The sequence below is a fragment of the Ictidomys tridecemlineatus genome, chromosome X (assembly GCF_052094955.1).
Source record: "Ictidomys tridecemlineatus isolate mIctTri1 chromosome X, mIctTri1.hap1, whole genome shotgun sequence".
NCBI lineage: Eukaryota > Metazoa > Chordata > Mammalia > Rodentia > Sciuridae > Ictidomys > Ictidomys tridecemlineatus.
In genome coordinates this window covers 80,841,640-80,859,293 of record NC_135493.1, presented here as the reverse complement: position 1 = coordinate 80,859,293, position 17,654 = coordinate 80,841,640, and the positions used below count along the sequence as shown (strand labels likewise).

Here is a 17,654-nt window from a genome sequence, read left to right as displayed (position 1 = left end):
AAAATTTGATGCTTTTTTGTAATCTTTCATTGACATAGCAAGATTTAGAGATTGTTTTCTTTATTTTTCCCACCTTTTTATTGGTGAATTATAGTTGTATAAAATAGTAGGATTTGTTGTTACATATTTATACATGCATACAATATAATTTGGCCAACATCATCCCCCAGTGTTTCTCCTTTCTCTCTCTCCTCTTCCCTACTCCTAGCCTCTTTCTTGCATTCTATTGATCTCCCTTTGATTTTCATGAGATCCTCTTCTACCTTTCTTTTTAGGGATCATTTTCATATACTAGAATTTTCATGGCTTCTTTTCAACTCCAAAAGCTATCACTTCTCTCTAGTTTGACTTTTGTGGCTCATCTTTTCCTTCTTGTGGAAGAATTCTTCTCACTGATTATATGTGGAAGTTAGTCTATAAAACAGTATCATACGTAAAATGTGTGTGTGTGGGGGGTTGTGTGTGATTAAAGGAGGATTACAGGATTACAACAGTAGCAGAAAGTTCTACTTTGGATTATTTTGATGCTCCTTTGAGTTTTACTACTTTTCATTTTGCTGAATTCACAGTTTTTTTTTTTTTTTTTTTTCAGTGCTGGGGATTGAACTCAGGGCCTTGCATATGCTGGGCAAGTGCTCTACCATTGAAGTACAGCCCCAGTCCAGAAGTAGAGTTTTTTTTTTTTTTTAAGTACTGAGGATTGAACCCAGGAGTGCTTAACCACTGAGCCATATCCCCAGTCCTTTTTATATTTTATTTAGAGACAGGGTCTTGCTGAGTTGCTTAGGACCCTGCTAAATTGCTGAGGCTGTCTTGAACTCCTGATCCTTCTGCCTCAGCCTCCTGAGCTGCTGGGATTATAGGTGTGCCCTCCCACGCCTGGCCCCAGAAGCGGAGTTTTAAAAGTCTTGGCACTAGCTTTTTAGTGGACCTTACCCCTAGCAATATGTCTAGATATAGTCGTAGTAATTTTGTAAAGTTGTTTACTCGTAATGCTGACTACTTTTGATCTGTACGATCAAAGGATGAAGTGGGGTAGTTTAGTTTGACACATGGAAGACTTGTATTGTACCAAATTAATAATCAAAAGGCATCAAATTTTATTCATTATTCTTCAGAGTAGATCTGCTGATCTATCATGAGTGGATGCATGACCTCTAGCTAGTTATAGGGGTATTTAGGACTTATTAGTCATCTTAGTGAGACAGAAAAGCATAAATGCTTTACTGGTTTCCAGGTGTCTTCTAACTTTAGCATTCCTTGGGTTTGTTCTTTGAGCTCCTTAACTTTTTTGAATATTTTTATTTTGTGTATATAATAAAACTTTATCACTTTAACCATATTTTATTTTTTTTTGTTCTTTTTAGTTATATATAACATTACGATTTTTGACCTAATTTTAAAAGCATGGAATATAATTTTTAATTGTTTTTTTTAAAAGAGAGAGAGAGAGAGAGACAGAGAGAGAGAATTTTAATATTTATTTTTTAGTTTTCGGCAGACACAACATCTTTGTTTGAATGTGGTGCTGAGGATTGAACCCGGATTGCACGCATGCCAGGCGAGCGCGCTACCGCTTGAGCCACCGCTTGAGCCACATCACCAGCCCAAGGAATATAATTTTTTAATTCAGTCTTCAGTACTTCCCCTTTTCCTCCCCTCCTCCCTTCCTTTCTTCCCTTCCTTCTACTCTGCTGATCTTCCTGCTATCTACTTACAGTTTTTTTTTTTTTAATCAGCATCCTGTGGATACACATGATCGTGAAATACACTGTGGCATTCATATTCGTACATAGGAAAGTTAGGTCAGATTCATTCTCTAGTCTTTCTCTCTCACATCCTTCTTCCCTTTCGTTCATTTCCCTTTGTCTACTCCACTGATTTTTCTTCTATTCTTTTTTGACCTTCACCCCATATTGTGGATTAGCTTCCCTATATCAGAGAAAACATTCAATATTTGTTTTTTTGGGACTGGCTTTTTTTCACTTAGTATGATAGTCTCCAGGCCCATCCATTTACTTGCAAATATAATAATTCATTTTTTATGGCTGAGTAATACTCCATTGTGTATTTATACCACAATTTCTTTCTCCATTCATCTGTTGAAAGGCATCTAGATTGGTTCCCTAGCTTAGCTATTGTGTATTAAGCTGCTATAAACATTGATGTGGCTCTGTCACTGAAGCATGCTGATTTTAAATCTTTTGGATATAAACTGAGTAAGGCTGTATCAAATGGTGGTCCTGTTCCTAGTTTTGAGAAATCTCCATACTGCTTTCCAGAGTAGTTGCACTAATTTGCAGTCTTACCAATAATGCACAAGTGTACCTTTTTCCTCACATCTTTACCAACATTTATGGTCATTTGTGTTCTTTTTAAAAAATATTTTTAGTTGTAGATGGACACAATATCTTCATTTTATTTATTTATTTGTTTATGTGGTGCTGAGGATTGAACCCAGTGCCTCATGCATTTGAGGCAAGCGCTCAACCACTGGGCTACAACCCCAGCCTTCATTTGTATTCTTAATAATTGCCATTCCGACTAGAGAGATGAAATCTCAAGGTAGTTTTAATTTGTGTTTCTCTAATTGCTAGAGATGTTGAACATTTTTTCATGTATTTGTTTAATATTTGTATTTTTTCCTTTTGAGAAGTGTCTGTTTAGTTCTTCTGCCCATTTATTGATTTTTTTTTTGCTGTTTTTTTTTTTTTAGTTCTTTGTACATCCTGGCTATTAATACCCTATCTGAGGGGCAGGTGGCAAAGACTTTCTTCTATCCTGTAGGCTCTCTCTTCACACTCTTAATTGATTTCTTTCCTGTGAAGAAGCTTTTTAATTTGATGCCATCCCACTTATTGATATTTGATTTTACTTCTTGTGCTTTAGGACTCTTGTTAAGGAGTCAGTTTCTGTGCTGACATGTTGGAGTGTCTGGCTTACATTTTCTTCTGGCAGTTGAAGTGTTTCTGGTCTAATTCTTAGGTCTTCATTCCACTTTGAGTTGACTTTTTGGGTACTGGGGATTGAACTCAGGGGCACTTGACCACTGAGCCACATCCCCAGCCCTATTTTGTATTTTATTTAGAGACAGGGTCTCACTGAGTTGTTTAGCACCTCACTTTTGCTGATGCTGGCTTTGAACTCGTGATCCTCCTGCCTCAGCCTTCTGAAAAGCTGGGATTATAGGCATGCACCACTGCACCCAGCTTGAGTTTACTTTTATGCAGGATGAGCGATAGGGGTTAAATTTCATTCTATTACATATGGATTTCCAGTTTTCCCAGCACCATTTGTTTAAAAGGCTATCTTTCTCCAATGTATGTTTTTGGCACATTTGTCTAGTATCAGATAACTGTATTTATGTGGGTTTGTCTCCATGCCTTCTATTTCATTAGTCTTCATCCCTGTTTTGGTGCCAATACCATGCTGTTTTTGTTACTTTAGCTCTGAAATGTAATCTAAGGTCTGGTATTGTGATGCCTCTGGTATCACTTTTCTCACTAAGGATTGTTTTGGTTATTCTGGGCCTCTTATTTTTCCAAATGAATTTCATGAGTGCTTTTTCTATTTCAATGAAGAATGTCATTGGGATTTTGATAGGAGGAAGTACATTAAATATAGTGCTTTTGGTAGTATAGCTATATTGACAATATTAATTCTGCCTATTCAAGAACATAGGAGTTCTTTCCATCAAAGGTTCTTTTCAATTTCTTTATTTAGTGTTCTATAGTTTCATTGTAGAGGACTTTTACCTTTAACAGTAACTCCCCATTCCTCACCCTACTTCCTTGTAACTAACATTCTCCTTTCTTTCTCTATGAATTTGTCTCTTCTAGATGTGGAATCAACAATGGTAGTTATTTGTGTCCATGCTATTTCACTTAGCATGATGTTTTCAGTATTCCTCCTTATTGTAGCACATAGCAGAAATATATTTCCTTTTTAAGGTTGAACAGTATTCTCTTGTATGTCTATACTACATTTTCTTTATCCATATCTGTTGATGGGCATTTGAGTTTTTCTACCTTTTGGCTATTATGAATAATGCTGTTGTGAACATACTGTACAACTATCTATATGAGTCCTAGGTTTCAGTTCTTTTGAGTTATATACCTAGAAGTAGAATTGCTGGAGATATGGTAATTTTGTGACATTATTTCAAAGAAGTCCCATACTACTTTCCATAGTGGTTGCACCAGTTTCCAATTTCTCTCCACCATTGCCAACTTGTGTTATCTATTTTATTAGTTTATTAATAGTCATCCTAATAAGTGTGAAGCAGTATCTCATGGTTTTGAATGGACATTTCCCTAATGACTAGGGATTTTGAACATCTTATCTCCAGGTTCTGGAGCCTATAATTTCTGATCAATTTCAGGAAAAGAGGCAAACAATTAGTAAAAAGAAAAATAGAATATGCTCTTAATAGAAAAGAAACAAAGTTTAAAAATTAGAACATAGAATAAGATAAAGGGGGTAAAATTAAGTATAAAAATTTGCTATATCAAATGTGGACATGTTGCATTTGCTTATTAAAAAAAAATCAAGACTGCCAGGTGTGGTAGTGCACTCTTGTAATTCCAGTGACTCACCTGTAATTCCAGCACTTCAGGGGGCTCAGCAAATTAGTGAGAACCTGTATCAAAAATTAAAAAGGGCCAGGTGCAGTGGCATATACCTATAATCCCAGCAGCTTGGGAGGCTAAGGCAGGAGGATCATGAGTTCAAAGCCAGCCTCAGCAAATTAACCAGTTCCTAAGCAACTTAGTGAGACATTGTCGTTAAATAAAATATTAACAGGGCTGGGGATGTGGCTCAAGTGGTAGCGCGCTCGCCTGGCATGCGTGCGGCCCGGGTTCGATCCTCAGCACCACATACCAACAAAGATGTTGTGTCCGCCGAGAACTAAAAAATAAATATTAAAAATTCTCTCTCTCTCTCTCTCTCTCTCTCTCTCTCTCTCTCTCTCTCTCTCTCTCTCTCTCTCTCTCTCCCCCCTCTCTCACTCTCTCTTTAAAAAAATAAAAAAATAAAATAAAATATTAATAGGGCTGGGAATGTGGCTCAGTGGTTGAGCCCGTCCCTGAGTTTAATCCCTGATACCAAAAATAAATTTATAAATAAATAAATAAATAAGGTCTGGGGATGTAAATCAGTGGTAAAGTACCCCTGGGTTCAATCTCCAATATAAAAAAAATAAAATGAAATATAAAACTCAGAACTGTGAGAGGTTAAAAGAAAAACAAACCCAGCAGTATTGTTCACTGAAAACATTCTTAGAGAAAGGTTAAGATAAATGGTGATGTTAATGTTTGTCAAAGGAGGAGGAAAGTATGGCTAACACATTAGACATGAGCTGGATGTGGAGATACAACTCTGTAATCCCAGCTACATGGGAGCATCCCAAGTTTGAGGCCAGCTAGGGCAATTTAGCAAGACCCTGTCTCAAAATAAAAAAAAAAAAACCAACACCGGGGATGTAGCTTAGTGGTTCAACACTTGCCTAGCATGTGTGAGGGCCTGGATTCAATCACCAGTACTCAAAACAAAACATTAGACATGAGATTATGAAATTATACTTCATTGTTTAAGAAGATATATCAGGCTGTGTGTGGTGGTGCATGCCTGTGATCCCAGCAATTTGTGAGGCTGAGGCGGGAGAATCACAATTTCAAAGCCAGTCTCAGCAACTTAGCAAGGCCCCAAGCAATTTAGTGAGACCCTGCCTCAACATAAATACAAAAAGGTCTAGGTATGTGGCTTAGAGGTTAAGCATCCCTGGGTTCAATCCCTGCCCCCCCCCCCCCGATTTATATGTATACACACACACACACACACACACACACACACACACACACTTACACACATTTATATATGTATATCACAAATATATAGACATCAAAAATACTTCAGCTAATAATGTCAACCAAGAATATCTAGTTCTAGTTCTAGTATAGTTTTGTGGGGGAGTACTGGGGATTGAATTTAGGGACATTTTACCACTGAGTTACATCCCCAGACTGTTCTATGTTTTATTTATGAGACAGGGTGTCAGTAAGTCACTGAGGGCCTTGCTAAGTTTCTGAGGCTGGCCTTGAATTTGTGATCCTCCTGCCTCAGCTTCCCAAGTCCCTGGGATTATTGGCATGTTCCATTGCACCTTGCTCCACCTGGTAGATATTTTCAAAGGATAAACACAATTAAAGTAACAAATTTCAGTTGTACTTCTTTCAGAATAGTACACAAAAAGTAAATAAATACAGAACAATTGAAAAATCCACATTTTCCATTTGATGGATGTATAGAACTTTATATCCTTCAAATAGGAAAATATACATTTTTATGTCTGTAATTCACTAAAAAATTCATTATATATGTGGCCCAAAGAAATCCTTGAGTTAAAGATTTTATATTCTACATTACTCTGTAAAATTAGAAATAATAATGAAATAAATAACTAAAAGGCTTAACTAATTGGAGAGTAAAATCATCACTATGTAAATTTTTAATCAAGGAGCAAATCAAAATTGAAATTATAGACTTGAAATCAATGAAAAAGAGAAGACATTGCAATAAAACCTGGGGGCCATTGTAAGAGTTGCTCCTGGAAGAAAACTTACAGCCTAAACTCTTCACTATTAATGAACAATAAGTAAATTTAGTGCTTTAATATACTAGAAAAATAACAGCAAAAGAGAGGGAATAGGGTCAAATAAAAATAAAAAGGAAGAGAGAATTATCAAAAATAACTGAAATTAATTTAAAAATATAAATATAAAAATAGTAGGATCATTAGGTTATACTATTTTTGGTTATCTGGGAAATGATTAATGAGCCTTGTGAAGAAACCCAGGAGGGATTGGGGATGTAGCTCAGTAGTAGAGTGATTGCTTAGCATGTGTGAGACTCAGGGTTCAATTCCTAGTACTGAAAAAAAAAATCAGTTCTATATCAGGAAACCAATCAACAAACCATATGATCATATCAGTAGGTGCTGAAAAAAATATTTGATAAAATTCAGCAGCCAGTCCTAATTAAAAAATAAAAGTAAGGTAGGAATATAAGGAAATTACTTCATTTTTAAACTATTTGTGAAACAAAACCAAAACTCAATAAATAGTCTAAGCTATGAGATGATAAAGCTGTTTTTTTATGAAAATCCAGTGTAAAGCAGTAATGATTGTTATCACACTTTGAAAAAAAATGTTGTGGCTGTTTTAGCAAAATCAATAAGATAAGAAAATAGAACAGTACAAATATGGGAAAGAGATAACTTTATCTCTTCCTGCTGATTGTAGAATGTATTCCTGGAAAATGTGAGTCTCTGCTGCAGGGTGGCAAAGTGGAGGCCTAAATCTTCCTTTATGTACTGTCTTGTCCAGAGCAATAATTGCCTCAAGACAGCAGTACAAGAGTCAAATCAGAGTCCTGCACCCATGTGATACCAGAAGCAGATAAAGATATTACATTATAAGAAAACTATAGACTAATATTCCTCACAAATATAGATGAAAATATTCAATGTAACATTGAACATTGATTATTGAATATTGAATAATCATATTGAATCCAGCAATATGTACAAAAGGACATGATGATTACATATGGTTTTCCCAGGAATTCAAGTATTCTTTAACATTTGAAAGTCAATTCAATTTGTATATTAACAGACTGAAAAAAAGAAAAACACATGATCATTTCAATAGATGCAGAAAAAAAACATTTGATGAAATTCAGTATTTATTTATGATAGAACCTCTCAGCAAAATTGCAATAAAGGGAAACCTCCTTAACTGATAAAGCGCATCTACAAAACGCTATAGTAATTAAGACATTTATGGTATTGGCAAAGAGATAGACACCTAGGTCAGTGCAACATCACAGAGTTCAGAAATAGACCTAAACAAATGTGACTGATGATTTGAAAAAAAATGTGCTGTGGCAATTCAATATAGAAAGGATGGTCTTTTCAACAAAAGGTGGTAGAACAATTGGGCATGCATATTTCAAAAAATGAACCTTAATCTAAATTTCATATTTTTTTGGTACTGAAGATTGAACCCAGGGTACTGAGCCATATCCTCAGCTCTTTTTTATAGTTTGAAACAGGGTCTCATTGAGTTGCTAAATGCCTCACTAAATTGCTGAGGCTGGCTTTGAACTCATGATCCTTCTGCCTCAGCCTCCTGAGCTGCTGGGATTACAGGCATGCACCACTGTGCTGGCTAAATCTCATCTTATACAAAAATTTACTCAAAATGAATCATAGGCCTAAAAGTAAACCATAAAACTGTAAAACTTCAAGAAGAAAACATGAGAAAACCTTTGTGACCTTTGGTTAGTCAAAGTTCTTGAATATATTAACAAAACTGTGATCCAGAAAAGAAAAAAAAATAGCAACTTGACTTCATCAAAATTAATATTTTTAACTCTGTGAAAGACACTATTTATAGAATGAAAAGACAATCCACAGTTAGCAGAGGATATTTTGAACCCAATATTTTGAAATTGAATGACAAAAGCCTTGTATGTAGAATAAAGAACTCTCAATACTCAACAACAAAATCAGACAACCCAATTAACAAATGAATTAAAGATGTGAATAGACATTTCACCAAAGAAGATATTTGTATGACCCAATATCATTCATCATTAATGAATATTGAAACCGTAATCAAATACTTCCAGTACACCTGTTGGAATAGCTAAACACCAATCCTTGTACCACCTGCTGATGAGGATGGTGCATGCAGATGAACTTTCACATATTGACCTTATGTATTGCTGGTGGGAATACAAATGGCAGAAACACTTTGGCACATCGTTATTTCTTGTAAAGTTAAATGTACTTACCAGGTCTGTGCATATATCTTAATAGTAGAGTGCTCAATAGGATGTATGAGTTCCTGCATTCAATCCTCAGTATTGCAAAATAAATTAAAAACCAGATAAACAAACAGAAAAACAAAAAGCAAAAACATACTGACTATGCAACCCATCAATCTCACTTGAGGTATTTATCCAAGCAAACCTGTATTCACATGAAAACCTCTATGGGTTTATTTAAAGTAGCTTTATTTGTAATTGTCCTAAACTGGAAACCACCCAAATGCCCTTCATCTGGGGAATGGAGAAACAGACTGTGGTACATTCACAGATGTTTTCAACATTCAACAATTAAAAGCAATATCTACTGGTACTTAAAATGGTATGCATTAATTAAAATACATTATAAAAATGAAAGAAGTCAGATCAAAGAGTATATATATATACTGTCTTTTTACATTTATAAGATTTCTGGAAGGAGCTGGGGTTGTGGCTCATCGGTAGAGCTCTTGCCTCGCATGTGTGAGGCCCTGGGTTTGATCCTCAGCACCACATAAAAATAAATAAAGGAATTGTTTCCAACTACAACTAAAAAAATTTAAATATTAAATAATTAAATTATTAAATATTATTATTATTAAATATTAAATATTAAAAAATATTTCTGGAAAAGAAAGGGGGATAACAAATAGGTAAGTGATTTCTAGAGTATGAGTAAAGAGATGGCTTAACTGTAAATGGACAACACAGGGGAATTTTTTAAGGGTGATGGAACTGCTTTGTATTTTGATTGTGACAGTGTACATGATCATGCATTTGCTTTAACTCATGGAACTGTCTATCAAAAAGGTCAGTTTTACTGAAGGAAAATTTTAAAATCATTAAATATGTGACTCAGGAAGAAAAGCCAAGAGAGTTAACACTCCCCTCCCCCCCCCAAAAAAAAGAAGTCTTATTAAAGTTCTAATCAAATGGGAAAATGTGTACTATGTTCTTCAATAGCATTTATTTTTACTTTAATTTTTGAGACAGAGTCTCACTGTGTTGTCCAGGCTGACCTCTAATGTGTTGTTTTTTGTGTGTGCATGGGGGGGTGTGGTGCTGGGGATTGAACCCAGAGGGCCTTGTGCATGTGAGTCAAGCACTCTACCTACTGAGCTATATCTCCACACCAGTGTTTTGTTTTGTTTTGTTTTTTGTGTGTATTGTGGATTGAACCCAGGAGGGCTTAACCACTGAGCCACATCCCCAGCCCTTTTTATTTATTTTTTTATTTTGAGATAGGGTCTCACTAAGTTGCTTAGGGCCTTGCTAAATTGCTGAGGCTGGCTTTGAAATTGTAATCTTCCAGCCTCAGCCTCCCAGTTAGGATTACAGGTTTGTGCCACTGCATGTGGCCAGCATTGGTTTTTTTGCTCAGGATTGCTTTGGCTATTCTGGGTCTTTGTTCTTCTGTATGAATTTTAGGATTGTTTTTTCAAGTTCTGTGAAAAGTATCATTGGCATTTTGGTGGAAATCGTATTGAATAACTTTGATAATATGGTCATTTTCACAATACTAATTCTGCCTGTCCATGAACATTGGAGATCTTTCATCTTCTGGTGTCTTCTTTGATTTCTTTCTTTAGTGGTCTATAATTTTCATTAGAGATGTCTTTTAACTCCTTGGTTAGGTTTATTGCTATGTTTTTTCCCTTTTGGTTCTGAGTTTTGAGCCCAGGAGTGCTTTGCCACTGAAGCTACATCCCCAGCCCCCGCCCCTTTTAATTGAAACAGATCTTGCTGAGTTTCCAAGGTCAGCCTGGAACTTGTGATCCTCCTCCTTAGCCTCCCAGGTTGCTAGGATTACAGGTATGCATCACTACACCTGGCTCCTAGATATATTTTTTTGAAACTATTGTGAATGGAATTGTTTTCCTGCTTTCTTTTTCAGTGGATTCATTATTGGTGTGTAGAAAAGCTATTGATTTTTTTTTTTTTTTTTTTTGCGTGTGTGTGGTCTAGGGATTGAACCCAGGGCCTTGTGCGTGCGAGGCAAGCACTCTACCAACTTAACCCCTAGTCCCTAGCTATTGATTTTTGTATGTTGATTTTTGTATTCTGCTTCTTTTCTTAATTTTTCAAAATCAGCTCTAAAAGTCTTTGGTAGAACCAGTAGGATATTCTAAGTATAGGAACTTATCATCTGCAAATAGGGATAATTTGATTTCTTCCTTTCCTATTTCTATCTCTTTTTATTTCTTTCTCGTATCTAATGGCTCAGGTTAAGATTTCAACTACTATTTGAATAGGAGTGGTAAGAGTGGATGTCCTCATCATGCTTCTGAGTTTGAAGGAAATGCTTTCAGTTTTTTCACATTCAGTATGATATTGGCTTTGGATTTGTCATATATATCCTTTATGATATTGATGTGAGTTCCTTCTATCCCTAGTTTTTCCAGGGTTTTTATCATGAAAGGATACTGCATTGTCTTTGGTTCTATTTATGTGGTGTATAACATTTATTAACTTGCATATATTGAACCAGCCTTGTATCCCTGGGATGAAACCAGTCTGATGATCATGTATCATTGAATTCAATTTGCTAATAATTTTCAGTTTATGTTCAATGATACTGGTCTGCAGTTTTCTTGAAGTGTGCTTTTCCAGTTTTGGTATCAGGGTGATATAGGCATTGTTTGGGGTGTGGAAGCATTCCTTCCCTTTCACTTTCATGGAGTAACTTGATGAGTATTGGTATTTGTTCTACTTTAAAGAAATGGTAAAATTCAGCTGTAAATCCATCTGGTTTTGTGTTTTTCTACATCAGAAGATTTTATTACAGTTTCAGTTTTCATAGTTATTGATCTGTTTAGGTTTTCTATATCCTCTTGGTTTAATTTTGATAGATTATAGGTGTCTAGAAATTTGTCCATTTTTCCTAAATTTTCCAATTTATTGAAATATAAATTTTCAAAATAGTCCCTAATAATTCTGTGGATTACTGTTGTGTCTGTGTGATATCCCCATTTTGTCTCTAATTTTATTAATTTGGGACTTTTCTGTCTTTCTTTGTGTTAGTTTGGCTAGGGTTTTATCAATCTTGTTTTTTCAGAGAACCAATTCTTTGTTTTATTGATCCTTTGTATTGTTGTTAATTTCTAGTTCTGTTAATTTCAGTTCTAATTTATTATTTCTTTTTTCTTCTAGTTTAAGATTCATTTGGTCCTGTTTCCCAGGACCTTAAGATGCAGCATTAGATTGTTTGAAATATTTTATTTTTCTTTGCAGTGTTGAGCTTGAACCTAGGGACACCCTACCACTGATCTATAGCCCCAGCCCTTTTTATTTTTTATTTGTTCTAATTTGTTATACATGACAGTAGAATGAATTTTGACACATTGTACAAAAATGAAGCACAAAGTCTCATTCCTGTGACTGTACCTGTTTTTTTATCTTGTTCTTAACTAAGTTGCTAAGGCTGGCTTAGAACTTGGAATCTTCCTGCTCAGCCTTTTGAATTGTAGGCACAAATGTGTATCACCAAGCCTGGCTGGATTTTTAAATGTAGGCACTCAAGTGTAAAACTTCCTTCTTAGAACTGCTTTCATTGTTATGTTAGAGCTTCTGATATGTTGTGTTTCCATCTTCATTTGATTCTAAGAATGTTTAAAATTCTTAATTACAAAACCTCTTTAATGGAGAAGTTTTCCAGTTTATGTTTATGGAGTTGCCATTTCCTAGACTGTCTTGAATTTTATTAAAGTATATTTCTATCAATGTATGGATTTTTATCTTAAAATTTTTGTTTGAATCCTTCTCACATTTCCATCACTGCTCTGGGTTTATTTATATATTTCCTTTGTCATTTTGTGGGTTTTAGGAAGGGGGGGAAATAATTTAATATGTTGTCTACCATCTTGAAATGGAAATTATACATTATACCTAAAAGTTAAATAGATACACTTGAATTTATTTCTCTAAAAACATCAAAACTTAAAAAATTATTCTATCACTCCCTTCTCTACTGCTCCCCTTTGAAAAAGACAAAAATTGTTTTTATTATTTCTTCTCTATTAATTAGCTTTTAATGAAGTAATCTGGAATTTTAATTCCAGGTTGTTCCTTTTGCATTGTGTTACTTCAATTTTAATTAATGCTGAGAAAACTTATTCAGTTTTACCAATTACTTTAGTCATTACTACTTAGGCTTAACTCTAAACTCTAAATTTTGGAAATTTCTGACTTTATTGTAAGCCAGCTTATCTGTTTTTCCCCTGAGATGAGGTTTCACCTTGTTGCCCAGACTGGTCTCAAACTTGTGGACTCATGTGATCTTTCTGCCTCAGAGGACTATAGACAAAAACCACCACACTTGGCTGGCTGCAGTTTTTTTCCCTTCCCCTTGTACTGGGGGATTAAATTCATGGGTACTCTACCACTGAGCTAAATCACTAGCCCTTTTTATTTTTTTATTTTGTGTCAGGATCTCACTGAGTTACTCAGACTGGCCTCAAACTTGAAATCCTCCTACCTCAGCCTCCCATTATAGGCATGTGCCACCACTCTGGCCCTGGCCATGCTTTTATTGAAGCATGTTTAAATAATATTTTCAGAAATAGTGTGAGGGATGGTTTATTTCAGTGTTCCTGCTGTCTAGAAATGTAGGGTTTTTTTCCCCTTTTAAACTTGATTGATAACTTGTCTGAGTTTAGAAATATAGGATCACAGTCCTTCCTCAGAATTCTATAAAGGTTTTTCCTTTAATTTATATCATTTAATGAAATAGATTAGAAGTTGAGTGCCTATTTGAAGTTTTTTCATTGGTTGGTAACCTGATACTTTGGAAACCTAGAATATTTTGTTAATTCAGAAATTAAGCCAGAGTAAATGTTTAGGTGTCTGACATTTTGATTATTCTCACTCTGACATTATAGAGCTTTTAGATATGAAAACTCAGGGATTTCTTGGGGGTGGGATTCTTGTATTCTTTTTTTATTACATTTTTGCATTCAGTTTCAGATACTGCTTTTCAAGATACTGATATTTTGTGTGTGTGTGTGTGTGTGTGTGTGTGTGTGTGTGTGTGTGTGTGTGTGTGTATGCTGGGAATCAAGCCCAGGGTCTTAATACATGCTAGTTAAGCACTTTATCTCTGAGCTACATCCCCAGTCCATAAGGTGTCGATGTATTTTGTAGGCGGTTTTATAATGTAGTTACAAAACATAATAACTGCTGCATTGCGTGTGGAAAGAGTCAAAGTAACTATTTAGAAAGAACTGACTGGTGAAAATACATTCATACACATGTAGGAACAATAAAGCACTCAATTTGAGTGGTGTTAGAAATATGCATAAAGTGAGGCATGGTGGCTCATGCCTGTAATCCCAGTGGCTTGGGAGCCTAAGACAGGAGGATCAAAAGTTCACAGCCAGCCTCAGCACCTTGGCAAGGCCCTGAGCAACTTGGCAAGACCCTGTCTCAAATCAAAATACAAAAAGTGTTAGGGATGTAGTTCAGTGGTTAACTGTTCCTGGGTTCAAACCCTGGTATCCCCCCCAATTTTTTTTCTATGGCTTTAATTTGGAACTTGTTCTTCTATTTCAGGACCGGAAGTTAACCAAAGCTGAGCAGCAGCGGTTTAAGGAAGAAGCAGAGATGCTAAAAGGTCTCCAGCACCCCAATATAGTTCGATTTTATGATTCCTGGGAATCTATATTAAAAGGAAAGAAATGTATTGTATTAGTAACTGAACTAATGACATCAGGAACCTTAAAGACGTAAGTTGACGTTGATAGTGACAATGGAGTTTTATTTGAAAATAATTTCAAGGGTCATAACAATTATTTTTATACTATTGATTAAAAGTTTTCTTAAATGTGTTTTCTGGTAAGTAAAAAACTCAGGATGTTAATGAAGTATGTTAGAAAGTATGCATTACTGATAAATTAATATTTTTGGGATATCATAGAAGTTTAGCATTGGAAATTGTTATAGAAAAACATATAATTCCATTTTGTAAAGGAAAATAAATGATTGACAGCTTAGCCATATTCACAAATATAATGAGTAATACTATGTAATTGTAGTCTTACCTTTCTAATAATAATTTTTGTTTTGTAGTATAATCAGTTATACATAATTAAATGTAAGGTTTACTTTTAGTTTACTTTCTTAACATTTTTGTACTAAAATTTTATGTAATCAAACCTGGTGAGTCTATATTTAATAATTATTAGGAAGAAGAGATAGACAATCCTTTTAAAATTGTGCTTCCATTCCAAAAAGGCCACTCTGGCATGCTTCTTATTTTGAAGTAAAAATGCTACACTTGGTAGGATATCTTTTTTTGGGAGAGTCAGACCATTTTATTGAGGGGCAGGGAGGGGTTGAGCCATTGCAGTCACTTGAAAGTCAGTTTTCTTACATAAGAATGAATTCTTACATTAAAATTTTTTATAATATTGGACAACACAGGGATGGCAATCATAATGCATAAATGATCGTCTTGCTTATGTAATGTCCCCTAATAGTGTTTTTACAATAAGTTGTGGCTGTTTTTTTACATGTGGTCTTCTATTTCTTCATATAGGTACTTAAAACGATTCAAAGTCATGAAACCAAAGGTCTTAAGAAGCTGGTGCAGACAAATTTTAAAAGGGTTGCAGTTCTTGCACACTAGGACTCCTCCTATTATTCACCGGGATCTGAAGTGTGACAACATTTTTATCACGGGACCCACTGGATCTGTGAAGATTGGTGATCTGGGACTGGCCACCTTAATGCGTACATCATTTGCTAAGAGCGTCATTGGTGAGTAACGTTTTTATAGTTTACTAGTCGGGATAGGGAGCTTTCTCAATTGTATAGTTCTATTCCAGGAATGAGTTAACTATGGGCCAGCCATAGGCCAAATTTGGCCCACCGCCTGTTTTTGTAAATCAAATTTTATTGGAACACAGCCATACCTGCTAATATATGGACTCTCTATGGGTGCTTTTGCACTGCAGAGTTGAATAACTATGTGACAGAGACCATGTAAACTGCAAAGTCCAATATATTTACTATCTGGTCCTTCACAGAAAAATGTACTAACTCTGGCCTACACTGTAAATGTGCTTTGAAATATCTATTATATATATATATATATATATATATTAACTTATTTCAGAAATGTCTTTGTGTATTTTTTTGTAGCATATATTTAGGATTATTGAAAGTTTCTGAGAACTTATGAAAGTTTATTAAATGAATCCAGAAAATTTTGAACTAAAAAGAATAGAAATAAAAACAAATTTTATTAACCATAACCTAATCTTGAGCATTATAAATTTTAATTTATCAGTATGGAAAGTTAAGGAAATTCTGTAGGTGCTTTGTTTATATAATACAAATTTTATACTTTTAGATTTGCTTTTTGAAAGCAGAAATTAACATGGATAATCTTTAAGGAAATGGGTACCTTGGTGGATACAGTTTCTCTTTAATCAAAATATGGCTATGGTGTTATTTTGTAGGAACACCTGAGTTTATGGCTCCAGAAATGTATGAAGAGCACTATGATGAATCCGTAGATGTCTATGCTTTTGGAATGTGTATGCTGGAAATGGCTACTTCCGAGTACCCTTATTCTGAGTGCCAGAATGCAGCTCAAATATACCGTAAAGTTACCAGTGTAGGTATAACTTTATTCTTTTTACTTTACAAATTCCCATATTTCATGTTGAAGTTGGTAAACTTGACTTAGTCAAGCCTAATTTTGGGACTGCAGTTGTTACTCAGTGGTCAAGCATTTGCCTAGCATGCATGAGTCCTGGTTATAATCTCAAGATGTGTGTGTGAGAAACATCTAATTTTGGTTTAGTTTTGTATAACAGTGTTACATTAACAATTGTGCTGTGTTTTGGTTTAGATGTGATGTCCCCCAAAAGCTCATGTGTGAGACAATGCAAGAAGGTTTGGAGGAGAAATGATTGGGTTATATCCTTAACCTAATCAGTGAATTAATCCCTGGAGGCAGGTAGGGTGTGACTGGAGGAAGTGGTTCATTGAGAGTGTAGCTATGGGGTAGATATTTTGTATCTGGAGAGTGGACTCTCTGCTTTCTGATGGACCTGTGAGCCACTTCCCTCTGCCACACTCTTTTTTAAAATTATTTTTTAGTTGTAGATGGAAACAATACCTTCATATTACTGTTTTTTTTTATCTAATGCCAAAGATCAAACCCAGTGCCTCATGCGTGCAAGCACTCTACCACTGAGCCACAACCCCAGCCCCAAGTATTTTTTTTTCTTTTTGTGGTGCTGGGGATTGAACCCAGGGTTTTGTGCATGTGAGGCAAACACTCTACCAACTGAGCTTTATCTCCTCCCACCCTCTGCCATACTCTTCCACCATGAAGTTTTGCTTCAACTCAAGCCCTGAGGAATGGAGCTTGCCTTCTGTGAACTGAGATCTCTGAAACCTTGAGCCCTCAAATAAACTTTTCCTCCTTTACAATTGTGCTGGTCAGGTCCTTTAGCCACAGCAGCAAAAAATCTGACTAAAACAGACTTGAGATAATCTTTAGATTTATAATACATACCTGTACCCTATTGGGGTCATCTAAAATGCTCTATATTAGTGTCTTTGGGAAAATGTACAGGTGTTATCATCTGTATTCTTTCATTTGTAATGAAGTTTTAGATATTTATTAGATGGATCTTATTCTTCAAATCTGAATAATATTGACAAGAAGGATTTGAAGGTTTCTTATAGTTTTACAAGCCTGATTATGAAAGGCAATTTAAATATAATTCAACAGATACAGTATTTGAGTCCTAGGTATATGTAATTTTTCTGTTAGA

The 17,654-nt window shown here is 35.2% G+C and overlaps 1 protein-coding gene across 7 annotated transcripts in view; it reads left to right on the top strand.

The window, feature by feature from the left end:
- The window catches only part of Wnk3 (WNK lysine deficient protein kinase 3), a 171,363-nt gene that overhangs the window by 37,466 nt on the left and 116,243 nt on the right, over positions 1-17,654 (top strand). For all 7 annotated transcript variants that reach the window (XM_040281244.2, XM_040281261.2, XM_040281236.2 and 4 more), the window contains exons 3-5: positions 14,416-14,588; positions 15,401-15,621; positions 16,326-16,483. In XM_040281244.2, the coding sequence (XP_040137178.2) occupies positions 14,416-14,588; positions 15,401-15,621; positions 16,326-16,483 (552 nt within the window). The remainder of the gene's footprint in view (positions 1-14,415; positions 14,589-15,400; positions 15,622-16,325; positions 16,484-17,654) is intronic.